At 41.9% G+C, this 21278-nt stretch overlaps 1 protein-coding gene across 10 annotated transcripts in view; it reads right to left on the minus strand.

Annotated features, from left to right (window-relative positions):
• Positions 1-21278, minus strand: part of astn1 (astrotactin 1) — a 2519376-nt gene that overhangs the window by 765950 nt on the left and 1732148 nt on the right. For all 10 annotated transcript variants that reach the window (XM_069937468.1, XM_069937469.1, XM_069937467.1 and 7 more), the window contains one exon: positions 17210-17401. In XM_069937468.1, the coding sequence (XP_069793569.1) occupies positions 17210-17401 (192 nt within the window). The remainder of the gene's footprint in view (positions 1-17209; positions 17402-21278) is intronic.

Raw genomic sequence — 21278 nt, forward strand, 5'->3', positions numbered from 1 at the left:
TGTTGGGTAAGAATTACAAGGTTTGGGGGTTGGGCTTTGGTAGAGATGATCAAAGGGTGGTCACACTCAAAGTAGAGGGATATGCTCATAAATTCAAGGGAGTTTGAGTGTGGTTCACAGCACTGATCTGCTATCTTCTCAGAAAGGTCCATCTTAAATGGTGCGACTGTGGAGTAGTGCTGGTGAGGCTCTGAGAAATGGTGGAGGGTGCCCCATACGAGATTGTTTCAGAACTTCATTAATTGAAGAAGGGCTCAGACCCAAAACCTTGGTTCTATTTATCTCTCATGGATGCTGTGTGGACCTGGTGAGTTCCTCCAGTGTATTTACTACAATCACAGTATCTGCAGACTTTATTGTTTGACTCATTAATTAATAAAAACTTCCTTGTGATGAGAAGGCCATTTAGCTGCCAAACCTATTCTGGTTCTCAGGGCAATCCTGTTTCCCCACTTGTTTCCTTCACATGCTCACGTGCTCAAACTCCACTCAAAGTCTCCATCCACACAACAATTGGAGGTAATTCACAATGGCTAATTAACCTGCTGATCAGTGTATATTGGGCGTGTGAGGTGACCAGAGAATTCAAGGAAAACCTCACATTTACAAGCCAATCTAAGACAGAAAAAAACCTAGGCGTCAGGATCAAGCCTGTGCCATTCCAGTTGGGAAGCAGTACAACTGCACCACTATGCCACAAAGCTTTTCCAGAAATAAATCAGAAAGTGAGAGCCCAACCCAGTTACTGACGAACTTGTAGGTGCAACATTGTAGATGGAAAATGACCAAGCATATTTTCTGGAGTGCCATGAAAAAGTATTGTACTCTTGGCAGTTCTGATAATCATGCAATTCTGAAACAAACTTCATTACATGGCTGAATTTCCAGATTGGTTTATTTTACTGCTCTCACAATCTTTCTTTTCTGGATTACTTATGACAGAGTCCAGCAAATTAACATCTTATTCCCAAAGAGTTTTGGATAATCACAGTGGGTTGAAAGTGTGTGGTCAGACCCAGTGCATGTCGAAAGGAGCACTGGTTGGAGGTCATAAATTATTAATTTAACATGAATATCTTTAAGACTGTCTTCCATGTTCTTTGCATAAACTCTTCTAAGTTTCACCCTCGCCAACCATTCAGATGGTTCTGCAGACCAAAGGCCGTACTGCTTTCCTGTGATTTTCACCTTGCAAATAATAAACCAAGGCCATCAGCCCTGCCAGATTCATGAGGGAAGTTCATCAACAAAGTGTAAGTGAGGTTTTGTAAGCAATGCACCAACATGAGGTGGAATATTTGGCAGCCCTTAATTATGCATACATCAAAATTAGACCTTATCCTTATCAATTACACAGAGGATAACTATGGTTGACAGCCACAGAAGGTTTCTATATATCTGCTGAAATACATGCAGATCCAAAATCCAGAGATTAAAATAAACAGGCCACCAACTTTCTCTCAATATGGAAGAAACAATAACAAATCACTCATGTACACTGGGATTACACAGGCAATGGTCAAATGGTGCTGCAATGTCTTATTGTTGACTTTACTTTCTCCCATTGGATTATCAGTCATCGTCAAAGCAACAGAATACAATTGAAGCCATTTATTCCATGGTTTTGATTGGGGGCTTTCACCTCCAACATGGAAAACAAGATAAAGGTTGGAAGGCATGGACAGAGTAGATGCAATAAAGATTGTTTTCCTTGGTGGGAGAATCGAGGAAACAGAGCACAACTTCAGGATTGAAGGGTGTCACCTTAGAAGTGAGAAGCATAGGAATTTATTCAGCCAGAGGGTGGTAAATGTGTGGAATTTGCTGCCACAGGCAGCTGTGCAGGTCAAGTCATTGGGCGTATTTAAAGCAGAGATTGATAGGTTCTTAATTTGCTAGAACATCAAAGGTGAAAGGAAGAAGGATGGGCAGTGGGGCTGATTGGGAAAATAGATCAGCTGATGATTAAATGGTGGGGCAGACTTGATGGGCTGTTTAGCCTATTTCTGCTCCTCTGTCTTTTGGTATAAAATCAATCAGCTTTACAACCACATGAATGACTTTGACACAAGTCTACTCTTCAGCTTATCAGTTTGTCTCACAATAATGTTTTATCCAGTGTTGTCAGTGAACACCCTACAGAGCACATTGGTCTTTTCTGAATTTGAAGGATTTTACCAAACTCTGGCACATGCACCTGACAGAATGTCATGGCCTTATCTGCACAACCATTTATTGCAAGAGGGATAGGTGGGGCTGAATTTGTCAAGTGTGTCCAAGAAGGATTCCTGACACAGTATGACACAGAGGCCATAATGGATTTAATTCTGGGTAATGAACCTGTTCAGGTGGCAGACCTCTCAGAGGAGAGCATTTTGGTGAGAGTGACCACAATTCCCTGAGCTTTATCAAAGCTACAGAAAAGGATAAAAGCAGACAAAAATAAGAAAATGCTCAATTGGGAAAAGACTAATTACAATGGGATGAGGCAGGAACTTGTGAGAGTAAATTGGAAAAAGATATTCAAGGGTGAAAGCAAAGAAGTAATGTGGAGGATGTTTAGGGACCACTTGTGCTGGGTTTAGGATAGGTTTGTCCCACTGGGAAAAGGAAATCATAGCTGACGAAAAAGGTGAGGCAGCGAGTTAAGAGAAGGAAACATATATTAGATATAGGAAACAGGAAGGGCTTGTGAGAAGTATATAGTTGTCAGGAATGATTTTAAGAAAGGACTTGAGAGAGCTTAAAGGGGGATAGAGAAGGGCTTGGCATGGAGGATTAAGGCATACTCCAAGGCATTCTATACATTTTTGAAGAACAGAAGGATGATAAGAATGAAGGTGGGGCCATTAAAGGAGGTTGAGGAGATCCTAAATGAATATTTTGGTTCAATATTCACAAGAGAAAAGGACCTTGACCAGAATGAGATCAGAATAGAACAAGTGAGTGCTGAACAATGTGGACATTAAGAAACATGAAGTGTTGGATCTTAAAAAACATCAGGATTGATAAGTCCCCAGGGCCAAACATGATATACCAAAGTTGCTGTGGGAAGTGAGGGAAGAGATAACTGGAGCAGTAGCTGTGATCTTTGAGTCCTCTTTGGTCACAGGAGAGATACTTGAAGATTTGAGAATGTAAAATGTAGTCCCCTTGTTTAAAAAAAGGTAATAGGGAGATTCCTGGAAATTATCAACCTTATGTCAGCAGTGTACAAACTATTGGAGAGGATTCTTAAGGATAGGATCTATGAGCATTTGGAGAAGTCACTCTATTCAAGGATAGTCAGCATGGCTTTGTGAAGTGAAGGTTGTGCCTCATGGGCCTAATTGAGTTTTTTGAGGAGATAATCAATAGAATTGATGAGGGTAGAGGGGTAGATATTGTCTATGTGGATTTTAGCAAGGCATTGGCAAGGTCCCCAGGAGAGACTCATCCAGAAAGTCATGAGGCATGGGATCCATGGTACTTTTGGCTGAGGATTTTAAAAAATGGCTTGCAGCAAGAAAGGAGTAAGTCATGGAAGGAAGGTATTCTGCCTAGAGGTCAGTGACTAGTGGAGTTGTGCAAGGATCTGCTCTGGGATACCTGCTCTTTCTGATTTTTATAAATGACTTGGATGAAGTCGCAGAAGGATGGGTCAATAAGTTTGCAGATGATACAAAGGTTGGAGGAATTGTGGATAAAGCTGAAGATTGTTGAAATTTACAAGAGGATACAGACAGAATGCAGAGTTGGGCAGAAAAGAGGCAGATGGAGTTCAATCTGGTGAAGTGTGAGGTGATACATTTTGGACGGACAAACTAGAAGGCTGAGTACAGGGTTAATGGTCTGTTACTTTAGAGTGTGGATGAACAGAGGGAATTTGGGGTTCAAAAGCATACATTCCTCAGGGTTGTCGTGTAGTTTGATAGGATATTTAAGAAGGCCTATGGGATGCTGGGCTTCATTAATAGGGGGATTATGCTCAAAAGTAGAGAGGTCATGTTGCCACTCTACAAATCTCTGGTGAGACCACACTTGGAGTATTGTGTTCAGTTTTGGTCACCTCATTACAGGAAGAATGTGGAAGCTATGGAGAGGATGCAGAGGAAATTTACCAGGATGTTTCTTGGATTGGAAAATATGTCTTATGAGGCATGTTTATGAGATCTGGGACTTTATTCTTTTGAGTGTGGAAGGATGAGAGGAGAATTAAGGGAGGTCTACAAGATTATGAGAGGCATAGATAGGGTGGACAGCCAACACCTTTTCCTAGGGCAGGAATAGTGAACACCAGAGGACACGTGTACAAAGTGAATGTAGGGAAGTTTAGTGGAGATATCAGGAGTAAGTTTTTAAAAAAAATACAAACACACAGAGTTGAGGGTGCCTGGAATGCCTTGCCAGGGATGTGGTGAAGGCTGAAACATTAGGGGTATTTAGGGACTCTTAGACACATGGATGCGGGCTGGGATGGTTAGTTCTTTTTTTAAAGGAATATATGGGTCGGCACAGCTGTAGTGTTCTATGTTCTGATTTTCAATGGAATTTGGTTTGTGAATTTCACTTACATGTACACAATTTGTCCTGAAGAGTTTCTCTCCCCTGAGTTGCTGCCTGAGTCTGCTGAATATTTCCAGCATCTACATTCTTATGCCTTTAATCATCGCTGATGAACCTAATTCCTTCTGCAATATCCAAGTATTTGGGTTGGTGGAGAGCAAGTAACCAAAACAGCAGCATGAAAAATAACTGTCAGGCAACTGCTGAAAATAATACGTGGCCGCAAGCATGAGCTGTCCTGGTGCAAGCAGTGGTGAAGCCTCAACAAATAAGTGCATGCATCTTCAGTTCACCAGCAGAGGTCCACATGTAATTGCAGGTGGAAGTAAATGAGCACTGCTTTGCTGAAAGCTGTTCAGAATTAGAATTTATTGTCATGAACAAGTCACAAAATTCATCGTGCGAACATTTATATCACCTTACAAAAATAAATGGAAATAGTTCACAAAAGTCAAAGTAAGGCAATGTCTTTGGTTCATTCAGGAATCTGATATGCTATGTGCTCATTTTTGCAGTGTGAAGAGGGCATGGTCTGGGTGGTGGGGGTCCTTGAGGAGAGAGGCTGTTTCATATACCACCTCTTGCAGTTGTCCTCAATGGAGTGAAGTCTGGTGCCTGTGATGTCACAGGCCAAGTTACAACCCTCTGGAGCTTTTTCTTGACCTGAGTATTAGTATCTCCATAACAGGCAGTGATGCAAGCAGCCAGAATGCTGTCTAGGGGGCACCTAAGTTTTTGAGAGTCTTTGGTGACATACTGGATCAACTCAAACGACTCGCAAAGTATAACCATTGCTGAGCCTTCTTCACGATTGCATGGATGCAGAAGTTCCAGGACAGATCCTTGGAGATGATGACACCGAGAAATTTGAAGTTCTTGACTCTCTCCATTACTGAGCCCTTGATGAGGACTGGTTTGTGTTTTCCTGATTTCCTTCTGAATCTCACAATTATTCTTTTGGTTTTGTTCATGTTGTGTGTAAGGTTGTTGGTGAGACACCACTCAATGAGCTGATCTATCTCCCTCTTTTACACTTCCTCATTGCCGTTTGTAATTCTGCCAACGACAATTCCTACCAATATCCCTTCTTTTAAGAGGTCTGTGGAATTTGTGTTAATGCTGCATCACTGTACTCAGCTCTTATTTCATAAGATATCAACTGGACACTTCTTGGGGCTGCCCGAGTACAGTCCACTTTTATTTCTTTGTGATCTCAAATATACAAATTGCGTTCATGCTTTTGATCTTGTTTGTTGCCTTGAACTCTGAGCATTGTAGCTGGAACTAGACGACCCAATTCTTCCAGCAAGGAGGCAGGAGACTCTGAAGTGACCCTCTCTCTATCCACCAATTATTTTGCATCATTATCACCAGACAAAATAGCAACCTGACAGCTGAAATGGAAGTTAATGCAATCAGATCTCTGGGGTAAACTTGCAGATTTCCTTTTTTTCCATCTCACAGATCTAAGACTGAGCCAACATCAATTATCCATGTCTACAGAGCATATGAATTTTGTGTCATTATGTATCTCAAATGTACCATCTCATAACTAGAGTAGGTAGTTTGTAAAGAATGCACAGAGAGTGTATTACATAAAAAGGCTGGAGAAACAGTTCGCACAGCATCCATAGGTAGTGAAGGGCAACTAATGATTCAGGCCTGAGTCCTTCGTTATGTGGAGGCAAAAAGGTGGTGAGAGGGGGAGGAGAGGAGGAAGGGGAAGGGGAAGATCACAGGCTAACAGGTAAGAGGACACGTGGGAGGGGAGAAGAGAAGAAAAGCTGAGGTGATAGGGAAGAAAATAGGGGGTAACTCTCTGCATGGAGAGAGTAAGGGATGGGAAGCTGGGAAACAAGACTGCACTAACTCCTTTCCTCCAGCTTCCTATTCCTTCCCTCGCTATTCAGAGAGTTACCTCTTCTTCCTATCACCTCAGTGAAACAAGTAAGACTGCAGATACTGTGATTGTAATTGATACATAAAGGTGCTGGAGAATCTCAGGAGGTCTAACAGTGGCCAGAGAAGGCAAAGATATACGACTAATGTTTCAGGTCTGAGCCCTTTGTTAAGCTATGAGCAAAAAGTAGGCATGTATCTGAATAAAGAGACATGGGGAGGGGGTGGGAGGAGAGAATAAAGAGCAGGGGAGGAGCACAGGTCAACAGCCAGGAAGCCGTAGATGGACATGGCCTATCACCAGTATTTTTCCTCTTCTACCCTTCCACCTGTATCCACCAATGCTCCTCCCCCACCTCTGTTCTCTCCACCCACCCCTATCTTTTTATTCAGGCACTTGCCTGCCTTTTCAAATTTCAGATTTATTGCCAGAGTACATACATAATATCATATACCACCCTGAGATTCCTTTTCTGTGGGCGAATTACCATTTATTGGTAGTACAAAAAAACAACTTTTGTTCATACCTTGATGAAGGTCACAGGCCCAAAACAATGGTAATATCACATTTTAAATTATTTATGACTTTAAAATAGAAAGATTGTGTGTATATGTGGTTGGGGGGTGGGGGGGGGGGGTCAGTGCAGGTCACCACAAACAAAGACAGTAACACTTCACAAAAGACATCTCATTTAAAATGCAAGAGCTATGCATAAGGAGACTTCATGTCCACAATGACTTTGCAGAAAATTTGAAGAACGCCTATGTCGGGAGAGAGAACGGATTTCTGCAGTAGCTTGTGGAAAACCCCATTTTGAAGATGGGCTCTGAGTTCAGCCTGTTGAAAAAGCCTTGTAGTCCTTACAAGAGGAAATGGCTGGCTGGAGTGCAACTCCTGAAATAAGGGAAACAAGAGGAACTCAGTGCTGACCTGGAAGAAGAGGCTATCATTTAGAAAACCCATGATGGGGCAAGTTTCTTCAGAAAGACATTGAAGTACTGATTGGGGGAAATCAGTTCGTGTGTGTCCAACAAGCAGCAAATCTCTCTCTGAAACCAATGAGAACCTTCCTGAGTGGTAACTATTTACATTTTCATCAGACCCTGGTGAAAATTCATAAATGTTAAATTCTATGCACAGTACAAGAATTGCCTGAGACCGGTGAACCTGGAGGAGTGAGAAGTAAGATTGGACTGTGAATCAAAGAACTTTCCTGAACCTATACACATCACATACACGTACACTTAGAATTAGAAGGGGGTTAAGTTAATAGTAATAAGTTAGAGTTTGATCATGTTTAAAGATAATTAAAAGCAACTTATGTTTAAGTAACCATTGGTCTTGGTGAATATCTGTTGCTGCTGGATTTTCAGGCCCTCTGGACTCGTAACAGTTACCCTTTCCTGACCTTAGGTGTGACATGACCTGCTGAGCTTCTTCAGCATTTTCATGAGGTATGAATTCTTTGATGTCCTTGTGCCATCATCAAGGAAGAACTAAAATAACTGTAAACCAATAAAAACTGTAAACCAATAACCAATAAAAATTAGCTATGTGAAGCTTTTTGTGAATTCTCTGGCAGCCAAAGAGTACGAGAAGCAAAGATTCTTTTGAAATATTCACATGAAATTAGTGAAGTGTGCAATTTCAGATATTTGAGACTGGTAATTTCCATTCAGTCTGCTTTATTTAGCCCCAAACATTTTCTTAACATGCATTGTCAATTGGAGCATCATTGATGCCCATGATATAGTATCGCAAATTTGTCCATTTGCAAACTGAAAGAATATTGCTATCTTTGTTTTTGTTGTTCCATACTCATGGGAAATCAATTCTGGAGGATATTAAGAGGGGAGAAAAATTTCCAGCTCCAAGCTTTTGTCCAAAATTGATTAATGTGCCATATTGTGAAAAATCAACACAATTATAATTTAAACAAATGGATCCATTATTTAAAGGAAAAATGTAATTGGATTGCTTTACTACTTGTCTTAACCTAAAATTTAAGATGATATGAAAGTTGTTTTTCATGCTTTTAGATCAGTTATAAAGGATCTTTCCTGCTGATAGGGTACAAGGGCAGCATGGTTGGCATAGCGGTTAGCGCAACTTACTTACAGCATCAGTGACCGGGACAGGGATTCGAATCCCACGCTATCTGAAAGGAATTTTATACATTCTCCTCTCCCCATGTCGGTGTGAGTTTTCCCAGGGAACTTCGGTTTCCTCCCACCCATTTGAAATGTACTCGGGGTGTAGGTTAATTGGGTGGCATGGACTCATCAGTCGAAATGGCCTGTTCAAGATTAAATTTATTATCATAGTAATAAAATGGTTATATTTCATGATATTTCTTTTTGCCAGCTGCAAGGCATACAGATTCACCACTGGCAGAAATTTCCAAGTGCCTCTTACAGTCAGCCTTTCTTACAAGTCAGAGAGAGAAAGCAAAAGAGAATCCCCCCCCCCCCCCCCCCCAGAATCACCGAGTATCCGTAGATTCACCTCCAGCACTTCTGCAGCTACACAGAGTCCGGTCCAAACCATTGGCAACTCAAGCTCCAGATCTAAACCTCTGACACGGTCAGGAAACCTTGGGACCTCCTCACATCCTGGTTCCGATACCTGGTTCCCCTCTAGCCAGTTTGAGCCAGTCTCCAGCAGTCCACAGCCCAGTGCGAGCTTCCTGACAACAGCCTCCAGTAACCTACTGCTTCCACTGGTTCTTCGCCTTGAGTCACCAGCAGCCCACCACATGCATTGGTCCCTCAGCCGCAGAGCCCCCTCACTGACCCCTGCCATGCTCAACATCCCCATGGGTCATCTCCTCCACTTTTCCCTCTCAGGAAGGCATGATCTTCCTGTCCTCTGGTGCACTGCTTTAGTCCTCAACTTTCCCAGAGCCTGCAGCCCTTTGTGGTTGCTGCCGATTAATAGGCACAACCACCTTGGGCGCAGACCCAGGATTTCAACTAAAACCACCGTGGCCTCCCTCAAAGGGATGTTCAAAGCCCATGGCAGTCAACCGGGCAGCTGGACCCCGCTGGAGCACTGCATCTCCTCTCCCTTGCTCCCCACAGGTCTGCACTAGTGGCAATGATGCCACTAATGTGACTCCAGCAGCGCTGCCATACGTGGCATGTCTAAATACCATGCATGATGTTTAAATTTAAAATAGCAAGCAAGAAGAGGACATTAATGTACAACTGCAGAGGATCCAAGTCTGGTCCAGGGAAATCTGGATAGGTAAGGGACTTCTCCTGCATTGATTTCAATGGAGACAGTCACCAAGAATTATTATAGCTTTCAATTATGTGTATTTAAGTTGATTTGAAGAATACTAAGTGTTTTTAAATGTAATCTTTAACTTGAAAAAAATACTTGGATTAGATCAAGCAGTTTTGAATTACTTTTCGTTGTTTCAACATGACGAAAAGTTTCACTTAATGAGAAAATGCATTCCGACTTGGTTATTCTAAACGTTAATGGCAACAAGTTGCAATTTGCTTCCAAAATGTAATGGCAAAGATGTCAAGGAGAGCAGATGTCTCTCTTTCATATGATGTTAGTAATTATTTTAAAGCAGAATAGTTCCATCTTTTTCACAAGGAATGCAATTCAGTCAATAAACATTGAGAAAGAAAGGGCTGAACAGACAAGGGCAAGTGAACCATAGACTTTATAATTCCAGGATCAACGAGAAGTTTAGGGCAACCAGCTGAAAGTGACCTCGGTTACATGAGGGGCAGAGAGAACATGAATGAGGACAAACACAAACATAAGCAATGCTTCTTGAACTTTAGGGATAGGATAGTTTTAATTTTCTTCCTTACCCCTTCTTATTCTTCTTCCTCCTCCTCTTCTTTTTCTTTCAGTTCCAGTATTTTCCCCTCCTCAGACAGCCTCTTGGACTGTCCAGGAGCCTGCCTGGAAGACTTGGTAAGCCAATCCAACAAGACATCCCGTTGCTGTTGACTGCTCATGCGCGACTCCTCATGCATGCGCAGTTGAAGCACTCCCCTCCACGACTCATCCAGGTGTCCCTGCTGTTGCAGGGATGCTGCAATTCGCTGGGAGGCAAGTCAGTAGACCCTCTTCAACTGGAGAGAGGGCTTCACCACAGGTCCTGGCTTCTTCTCCAAGGTGGGCCTTTTTCTTCTGGCTGCTTTTCATCCACCTTCTTTATCATCTCTTCTGCCTCTTTATCTTTCCTTGGTGGCATTCTGTTTTTTCCCTTTGTTGTTTATAAATAATTCAGATGAATTTCAGACTTTTTTTCAATTTTTTCCCCGGAAGAGACAGATTCTTTGTCCTGGCCCTATGTCATCATGTGACGTCCCCCAATTTATATCCTTAATCTAGGACAATTTTGCATTTCCAAACAATATTCTACTCTTTAACAAGGTACACTGCTTTAAGTAAAAGTGAGAGCAAGATTTCCTCCATTGAATTCAGCAGAGAACAGTTGCCAAGAATATTTGTTTAATTTTTAAAAGGAACTTAAGTGCTTATATTTTAATTCATAACAAGTTAATTTGTAATAGCTTTGTCAATTTCTCAGAATAGAGGAATGCTATTGAATGTTTCCAAATGTCACAAAGATCCATCATTCCTCTCTTTACTATGGTACATAGGGAAAAGAGCAAGTCTTGAGTTGATATCCTAACAATAATACTGTATACTTTAGTGCATGCCTTTCAAACTTATAATTTACAATAGTACTTTAAATCAATGCAATACGGCAAGCAAAATGAACATTTCTGAACAACATTATGGTTCTGAAGAAGCGAAATCAAATGATTACTTGTTTTACTGTGACAATGTTGTTTTCAAAATACATTTGACATGTTCAAAGAGAATCAAGGGTGGACACATTATCAACGAGCAGAGGTATTTATTTACACACAAGGGAATTCACAAAATGGCACACACCCCCAGACTAACCCAGAGTAATATACAAATTACTACTCATCACGTGCAAGTAAATCGCTGCTAAATATTCTGAACACCTGATTGGGAATGCAAGGGTTAAACACACAAAGCTCATCTACCCACAGGCACAGCACACTAATAAACAGTAAATTAATGACAACTTGTAGCGACTGCTACAGCAGTGCTATGGAATCAAGAGACGTCTACACAATGCGAGGGTGAAACAGTAACCGACTTTGGAGAATTCTTCACGCTGCGCGCAGGGGAACACCCGCTTTGGGTAAATTGTGTGCCAGCTTCCGGAAGTGATGTCAGTACATCATGGCATCACTCCCTGACCAGTAGTGCACCACCCAGAAGCGGGAATGTCCCCTGGGTGAAGTGGGACCCACGCCATTTTGAGTTGGACAACTAGGGTGATGATTTGGCCCATCTAACCGCACAGTCGCTCGGCCTGCTACAAACAAATGTCAAATGAACCTGATTTACACTATGGAATCAAGAGACGTCTACACAATGCGAGGGTGAAACAGTAACCGACTTTGAATTCTTCATGCTGTAGTAAAGTGGGCACCAGCTTCTGGAAGTGACGTTAGTATACAAAAAATCATCTACAGTAGAAATTCATTTTGTAAAATCTTCAGTTCATATTCTAATATTGAAATAATTACTGGTAAGATAACTAAATAAAGTAGTCTCTTCTCAATGTAAAGAAAAAATGGAAAGAGAAAAAAAAAGGACTTCCCCAAACTTGAATGAATATGCCACAGCTGTCACTACCTTCAAGACCTGTGTAGATTACAGTGTTCCCACACGTACATACCACGTATGAATCAAAGATTGGCGACCTGCTGAAGGTGAGATCGCTGATGTTTAATGCTGGTGATCCAGATCTCCACAGGAAGTTTAGGTACGACCTGCGGAAGCTGAACTCAGAGGTTCCCACCTTCTTCAAAAGGGCATTAATCATTCCAGTGCCCAGGAAGAGCAGAGTGAGCAACCTCAATGCTTATTACCCAGTTGCACTCACATCTACTGAGATGAAATGCTATGTTAGTCATAGCCATAATTAACCTATACCCATGTAAAGATCTGAACTCACTACAATTTGCCCACCATCACTGCACAGCAGGTACAATATCACTGATTCACCACTCAGCTCTGGATCACCTAGACAACAGCAACACATACACCAGGCTACTCCAACATTCTCTTGGTGCTGGTTAATAAGCTCCAAAAGCTGCAACTGGATCCTTGACATCTTCATCAGAAGACCACAATCAGTTTGAATTGGAAACAAAGTCTCCTTCTCACTAACAATCAGCACAGGCACACATCAGTGATGGGTACTTGGCCCACTGCTTTGCTCACTCTCTACTAGGCACAATTCAAATGCTGTCAACAAATTCGGTGATGACACCACAGTTGTCGGCAGAATCACAGATGCCAATGAGGAAGCATAAAGGAGGGAGATAGATAGATCATCTAGATGAGCGATGTCACCACAACAACCTTGCACCCAACATTAGCCAGACCAAGGAGCTGATTGCAGACTTCAGGCCTCACCACGGGGCCAGCAGTGGAAAGGGTTAAGAATTTCAAGTTCCTAGGTGTCATCATCCCTGAGGATCTATCCTGGGATCTCCATGTCAATACAATCATGAAGAAGGCTCGCCAGTGGCTATAATATGTGAAGAGTTGGAAGAAAGCCAGCAAAGACTCTTGCAAATTTTACTGGTGTACTGGGGTGAGCATTCTGACTGGCTGTATCACTGTCTGGTATGGAGATGCCAAAGCACAGGACTGGAAAAAATTACCAAGAGTTGCAAACTCGACCAGAGCCATCATGAGCATCAACCTTCACTCCAGTGAGGACATCTACAAAAACCAGTGTCTTAAAAAAGCAGCCTCTATCCTCAAGGACCCTCACCTCCCAAGTCATGCCCTCTTCACTCTGTTACCATTAGGAAGGAGGTACAGGAACCTGAAAACAAACACTAGTGGCACAAGGACTGCTTCTTTCCCTGTGCGTCAGATTTCTGAATGGACAATGAACTACAAACACTACCTCACTTTCTCCCATATTTGCACTAATGTAATTTATTTTTAAATACAATTTATAGCAATATTTACAAAGTAATGCTGCCGCAAAGCAACAAATTTTGTGACATGTTTTTGACAATAATTTCTGATTTTGATTCAACTTAGTACCAATGCCATTGTGACTTAACCTGGACATAAAGTTTGAATATTTTGGAATAAATCATTAATAACTGAAGAATACTCCAAAAACATATTTTTGTTTACACACATACCAATAAAACTGGTTGGCAATGTAGTTTGGAACATGGCAGCATAGAAACCGGTCCCTTTGGCCCTTCTAATCTGTGTCAAACCTTTTTTTTTGCCTAGTCCCAGTGACCTGCACCCAGTCCAGAGCCCTCCATACATCTCCCATCCATGTAGTTGTTCATGCAAAAGTCAACCATCCACTTAGGTTTAGGATACACTTTTCAATAATGTGATTATTATGCAGATACCATCAATTATTCACATTTGCTTGTGATTACATATTCAAACAGAAGTCAGTAACAAGACAGGGATACCCCGATGGATGAAGGGAAGACCCCAGAAAATGAAAAAGAGAGCAACAGACGGCTTGGAATCTGCTTTGGGTGACATGACCAACTGATAGTTGATGCTGTTGCCGACTATGTTCTAAACAACTGAAAACATCTTACTTTTGACTAACATTGACTGTTTAAAAACACTTCAAACTTGGCATGTCCTTCTGTGCATTCTGACTTACTTTAATTTGGCTGTGGGTTTTGGTGTACAGAAGTCTGAACTTCAAGCCCCACAGAAAATTTGCAGCATTAACCAGGGACATCTCCTTTGGTAGGGTTCACAGTGCATCACTAATCTATTCAGTAGGAAGTTACTTGCTAACTATGGTACAGGAGGCCATTAAGTTCATCAAGTCCATGCCAGCATTAAAAAATCATCTCATTCCCCCATATTTTCCCAACAGACCTGCAACATAGTCTCTCCCCCTCACAGGCATTAATTCTCTTTTGAATGATTTTTTTGCCAATGACATTGAGGAATTGCTTGCATTGGCCAGTTAACTTATCAGCATGTCTTTGGGATGGAGAAGGAAACATTAACATCCAGCCAAAGCCCATGCAGATATGAGGAGAATGTGCAAAGTCCATACAGAGGCATGCAATTAATGAAGTTAAACTAGAAAATTTGCAGATGCTGTGATGAATGGTCCCCATCTGGCAACATTCTCACTTCTACTGATTTCTCTGTCTCCATCTTGGGGGGGGGAGGGACAAACGCTCAACAGATATTTTCTACAAATCCAGCAACTCCCACAGTTACCTTGACTATAGTTCTTCACTATCCTATCAAGATTGCATTCCATTCAATTCCTCCATCTCTATTACATATGCTTCCAGAATAAGGTCTTCTTTTCTCAATCATGTGAGGTCATCCTTGTTCAAAACAAACGTGGCTTCCCAGATACCACCACCAACTCAGCCCTTACCCACTCATCTTCCTTCTGCCCTAGCCCCCTCTATCCTAAAACGCAACAAAAACAGGATTTCCTCTTCTCCTCACATTCCACCCCACCAGCCTCTGCATCCAAACATAATATCCTCTGTAATTTACCCCATCTGCAATGTGATCCCACCACCGGACACATCTGCCACTCTTCTCCCCTCTCCACCTTCCTCACGCGCCCTTGTGACTCCATCATCCATTCATCTCTTCCCACTAATTGCCCCCCTGCTACCTGCCCCATGACCGTAGAAAATGCTACACTTATGCCCACACCTCATCCCTCACCATTAGTCCTCCCAAATAAAGCGACACTTCATCTCGGAATCTGCAGGGGTCATCGATTGCATCCACTGTTCCTGGTGTGACATCCTCTACATCAGAGAGACTGGAAGCAGAGTGGGAGATCATTTCATTGAGCACCCTTGCTCTGTCTGTTGCAATATTAGGGACCTCTCAGTGGCCATCTGCTTTAATTCCATGCCCCACTCCCATGCTGACGTGTCTTTCATGGACTCATGCACTGCTAACCTAAGGCTAGCATTAAATTAGAGGAACAATACCTAATATTCTATGATAAACTATCCAACCCAATGGCATTATCATTGACTTCTCTGGTCTCCATTAGACCCTTATCTGCCTTTTCCTATCCCTTGTCTCCTTTCCTCCAGCTTCCCACCCCCTTCCCTCTCCATGCAAAGAGCTATCCTCCCACCCATATCCACCTATGACCTATTTCCTGTGGGCCTGTGCTTCTCCCCACACAATTTATTCAGGGACCTGCCTTCTTTTAGCTCATACCTTGATGAAGGGCTCAGACGCGAAACATTGCTTACGTAGCTTTGCTACATAAGGAACATGGCATGACTTGATGAGCTTCTCCCATATTTTTGTGTATGCAATTTATGAATGAACCCAGGTCTCTGAAGCAGTGAGACCACAGTGATAACTTTTCAACCACAATGTTGTCGAAAAATGTTCAATAGCTGTACAACGCAGTCAACTTTCTCTGGCATTTCCTTCACAAAACCGTGAAATGAGTAATTGAATAACATCTTGCACATTGCGATTGGCTGTGAAAATCATCACCATTTTCATGCTTCTGGGTTCTCGTGAAAAAATTGTTCATTGTGTTTCGATAGACATTTTTGTCAATGATCAATCATATCTTCAAATACAAATCTCACTCCCAAGTTTTGATGCCCATTTTGGAAATGAGTTACTACAATCCTCAAATCTCATTTGCATCTGGAAGAACTCTGGAAATTAAACAAAGAGCTCAAAACACAAACACTGCACCTGATGTCTTTGAGAATGCTTGCAAATACACGTATGTAACCCATTGCATCAAAATGTCCATGGGTTTGTCACCAAGTTTAATGACAAGTTGCACACAACAGCAGCAATGTAATCCAAACACACGGTGCTTGATAATACGAGTGGAGAGGTAAAACTATTCGTACTCTGCTGGAGTGCTCTCTTTGTTGACAGAACTGAACACAAATAGGTACATTTTGAACTTGTTCTCATCTACAAGAGGATGATAGTTATTTCACAAAGCAATTTTAATCAACAATTTTATCATCATACATTCCTTACTCAAAAGCCAATACATTCAGCATCCTCAGTTTGTTGCATTAAATGTACATTAGAACCACAATTCTACTTGAAAAATTGAATCCAGTGAAATGAGTTGAATACACTTTGGAAACAGAATATAACACTTGGACTTAACTGTCGTGCATTTTGCGCTGAGAGCAGGATTGTTGCTCCTGGCATGTAATTTGTAACACACATTGCAATGTTGAATTCTGCTTTTATTCTAATATTAGATTCAGATTAAAACCTAATAATCAGTCCTGCACAACATAATAACATCGAACTGCATGCAGCATTTTATTGTTTGCTTTGTTTATTCACCATTGCTCTGAAATACCTTTGATACCAGAGATGTTCTGATCCAACAGTAGAAATTCCTGATATAATGCTATTGTGATATTTTAAAAATGATTTTCTATTGTGCACATATATTTAAGAATATTGAACACAAAACTGTTTGCTTTTAAAACTGTGAAAGCAATTAAAAATATTCTTCATGTGGCATAATCAATCACCATCTGTCTTGACACTTGGACAATGCCCACAAATTGAAAAGAAATTACTACACCACTTCATCAAGTGTAATAATCTTCCTTACCTTACCTGGACTCATTTACCATCGTATGTTTGCATGGAGAAGTAGCAAAACAGAACACAAAATCCTACCTGAATGTTCCAATGAACACCTGGCCAAGTGTCAAGTCATCAGTCTGGTTGTTGTAACCATAGAAGACATGCCTGAAGAAAGTTTGATTGAGAGAAATGTTGACATCGGCACAATCTGCACCACTAGTGCAGGATTCAGAAACCACCTGACACATTCGTCCATCTGAAGTTAGCTTGTAGTCTTCAATACAACTGAAATGAAAAAAGAAACAATTGGATGGATGATGAACAAGCCAGATCATGACAAAAAACAAACTCATTATTGAAACATGACAGAGAAATAATAAATTAAAGAATAATGGGGATTTAATCTGTTCAGAGGAACTACAATGAGAAAATTAGGTGGGATTGTTTCATTTGAACTCTCACAATATTTATGAAAGGGTTCTTTCAGAATTCAAGGTGATTGATACATTTTGTGATACGAGTTCTCAGTGATGATTCATATGCCTAATGATGAAGGGTCTTCTTTTCATTCAAGGGATATGGGCTTAACAAGCTCAGCCAATATTTAATTGCCCATCCCTTATTGCTCTTGAGAAGATGGTTGGGAGCAGTCTTCTTGACCACTGCAGTCCTTGGGGTGTGGGTTAACCCCAAGGGAGTTCCAGAATTTGGAGGCAGTGACAATAAAGGAACAGCAAAATGTTTCTAAGTCAGGATGGTGGGAAGCATAGGTGCTGGTGTTCCCAATGCTTTTTCTCCCCTTGACCTGCTCGCTGGCAGAAATATGATGGGCTTGGAAGCTGCTATCTCAGGGTCTTGATGAGTGTTGAAAAGGATCCTGTCAATGGTACAAGCTGCTGCTTTTGTGTCAGCAATGGAGTGAGCAAATGGTTGGGTGTTTATCAAGCAAATGGTTTTATCCTGTGTGGTGTTGTTAAAGCTGCATATCCATCCAAACAAGAGAGTGTACCATTACACTTCTGACTTGATCCTTACAGAGTTCGGCGAAGAGTTACTCACTGTGCTATTCTGAGCCTCTGACCTGTCTCACAGCCACATTGTGTTTATAGTTACTCTGGTTCAGTTTCTGGTCATGATCATTTTCAGGATATTGATGGTTTAGATTCCAGATTTATTGTCAGGGTACATATATGGCAGCACTACAACCCTGAAGATTTTTTTCCCTGCGGGTGAGGCAGAATTACCACTTATTAGTAGTGCAAAAATAAACTGTACTCAATGTATACATGAAAACAAGAAATGTTAACAGAATGCATGCAGAGAAAAAAAAAGCAATGAACTACAAAAGTAAGAGCCCTTAAATGAGTCCCTGATTGAGTTTGTCGTTGAGGAGTCTGATGGTGGAGGGGAAGCAGCTATTTCTGAACCTGGTGGTGCGAGTCTTGTGACATCTATACCTCTTTCCTGATAGGAACAAGAACAAAGCGTGTGCTGGGTGGTGATCCTTAATGATTGCTGCTGCTCTCCGACAATAGCAGTCCCTGTAGATGTTCTTGATGGTGTAGAATGTTTTGCCTGCGATGTCCTGGGCGGTAGAGGTTTATGCTCAGTTATTTTGATGTCCCCATTCCAGACAATGATGCACAATCTCCATCACACATCTGTTGAAATTTGCCAGGGTTTCTGACATCACACCAAACCTCAGAAAACTCCTAAGTAGAGATGCTGACCTGATTTCTTCATGAAGCCATTAGTGGGTTGTGTCCAGGAAAAATCCTCGAGATAGTGACTTCCAAGAACTTACATTTTCTCACCCTCTCCACCTCTGATCCCCAAGGATAATTGGATCATACACCTCTGATTTTCTCTTGGCAAAATCAACTCCTTGGTTTTGGTGACATTGAGTGCAAGTTGTTATTGGTGTACCATTCAGCCAAGTTTTCAAACTCCATCCTGTCTAATGACTCATCCACTTCCTTTATACAACCCCCCAACTCCATTGTATTGATGGGAAATTTGTAGAAGGTGTTGTCTTACTGAGCCACACTGTTGTAGGTGCAGGGGGCTAAGAATACAGCCCTGTGATGTTCCGGTATTGATGGAGATTGTGGAAGAGATGTTCTTACCAATCCTCACCTATAGGAGGTGAAGAAATGCAGGATGTAATTACACAGTGGGGTGTCGAGTTCCAGGTCTTGGTGCTTGCTGATCTATTTTGAGGGGATGATGGGATAATTACCAACTGCAGTTTCTTTGCTGATCAGGTGCTATAGGGCTTTGTGTAGAGTCAGTGAGATGGCATCCACCTGTTGCTACCATAGCCAGGAGCTGATAATCTTCAACACCAGATTTATAAACACTTCATCACTGTTGATGTGAGCCTCACTGCATGTCAGGGAGAGAGAGCTGGATGTCCTCTTATTGGATATCGATAATGCCCATCACTTGTGTGGACAAAATGTTATTTGCCACCTAACAGCCAAGACCTATCGGTAAAACAACTGAAGATGGGTTGACCAAGGACATTACTCTGAGGAACTCCTACAGAGATGACTTGTGGCTGAAATGATTGCCCTCCAATCACCTTCCTTTGTCCTAGGTGTGATTCTAGCCAGTGGAGGGGTTTTCCTCAGCTTCCTATTGGCTCCAGTTTACTTGATACCACACTAAGTCAAATACTGCCTGGATGTCAAAGACAGTTACTCCAGCTCGTTTCTAGAATTCAGCAACTTTAGACCAAGACTGAATGACTTTGATGAAAGCCAAACTAAGTATTTGCAGGCAAAGTGTTGTGAAATAAATGCCAATTGATAATGCCATCATTTCCATGCCATCACTTCACTGATGATTGAGAGCAGATGAATGGGGAGTGGTGGTGAGGTTTGGGGAAATAGATTTGAAAGGTCCAAGGAATTAAAACCTTGAGCACATCTTAGAATCAAAACACATTTATTTACAACTGGGAGCAAATGCGAAACCAGAGACAGAACACCTGTCCGCAAATTGATCTTGGTGACATGCAAGCTCTCTAAACTAGAAACACTGAGAAAAGATATTTAGAATGACTAAGGGTGAGAACAAACAGGACCTGCCACCCCTCAATTGACAGGGACGGTGCTCGGATTGAAGAAGCTATCCAAATACAGATTCAAATGTAAAGATTAAAGCAGCTGTGCACCACAGTCGAGGCCCGACCTCTTACTGCACATACCTCACCCCGATAGCAGCCAGGATTGGGCTCGGGGTAACAAAGAATCACATATGCTGCTTTTCATATGTTGGGGGGTAGAGGTCAGCCCAAGTACCAAGTCACATGACTTCAGTGGGGGAGGATGGCTTAATTTGGGCTATTGTGTCACATGATTTCAGGTCAGATGATGAGTTCGAAGGGGGCCTAGTCCGTGGTGATCAGATTTTGATTGACAAGGGGAGAATGACCCCTGACCTATTAACTCCAACCAATGATGAATTTCTTGTTTGATGGTGAGGTGTTCCTCTGTTTTACAGGGAGTAATGGGTTCGGTCAAATTTGTCCTGCATTTGGTGGACAGGACATACCTGTAACCGGGTAATTTTCCACATTATGGGGTAGATTCCAGAGTTATTGCTATTCTGGGAAAAATTTGGTGAAGGGTGCAGCAAAGTCTGGAGCACAAGCCCTCAATACAGATCCTGAAATGTTGTCAGAGCTCATTGCCTTTTTCATAACGAAAGCATTTGTTGTTTCTCTATATTACATGAATGGAATTGAATTGGCCGAAGGCTTGTATCTATCACAGTGAGGATCACTGGACAAGGTGATCCTCTCAATCTTTCAGGATGAAAATCCTTGCAAATGCTTTCTCATTTGCACTGATCTGGGGAATGGGGATCAGAGCAGAGCCACCTCCTCTGGCAAGGTCTTTACTTCTCCTCCACCATTCATAACTTGATGAGGCAGGACTGCAGAACCCAACACGGATCTGTTGGTTGTGGGAGACGACGAGTTCTGTCAGCTGCATGCTGTTTATTTTTTTATTTGGTGTGCAAGCAGTCCTGTCTTGTAGCTTCAACAGGTTGATCCTTCATTCTGCACTCCTCACTGTACTAGGATTGATCCCTTGGTTTGAAGGCAATGGAAGACCAGTAGGGCATTCCATGACATGAGTTTGTAGATTGTGGT

The sequence above is a fragment of the Narcine bancroftii genome, chromosome 5 (genome assembly GCF_036971445.1).
Source record: "Narcine bancroftii isolate sNarBan1 chromosome 5, sNarBan1.hap1, whole genome shotgun sequence".
Lineage (NCBI taxonomy): Eukaryota > Metazoa > Chordata > Chondrichthyes > Torpediniformes > Narcinidae > Narcine > Narcine bancroftii.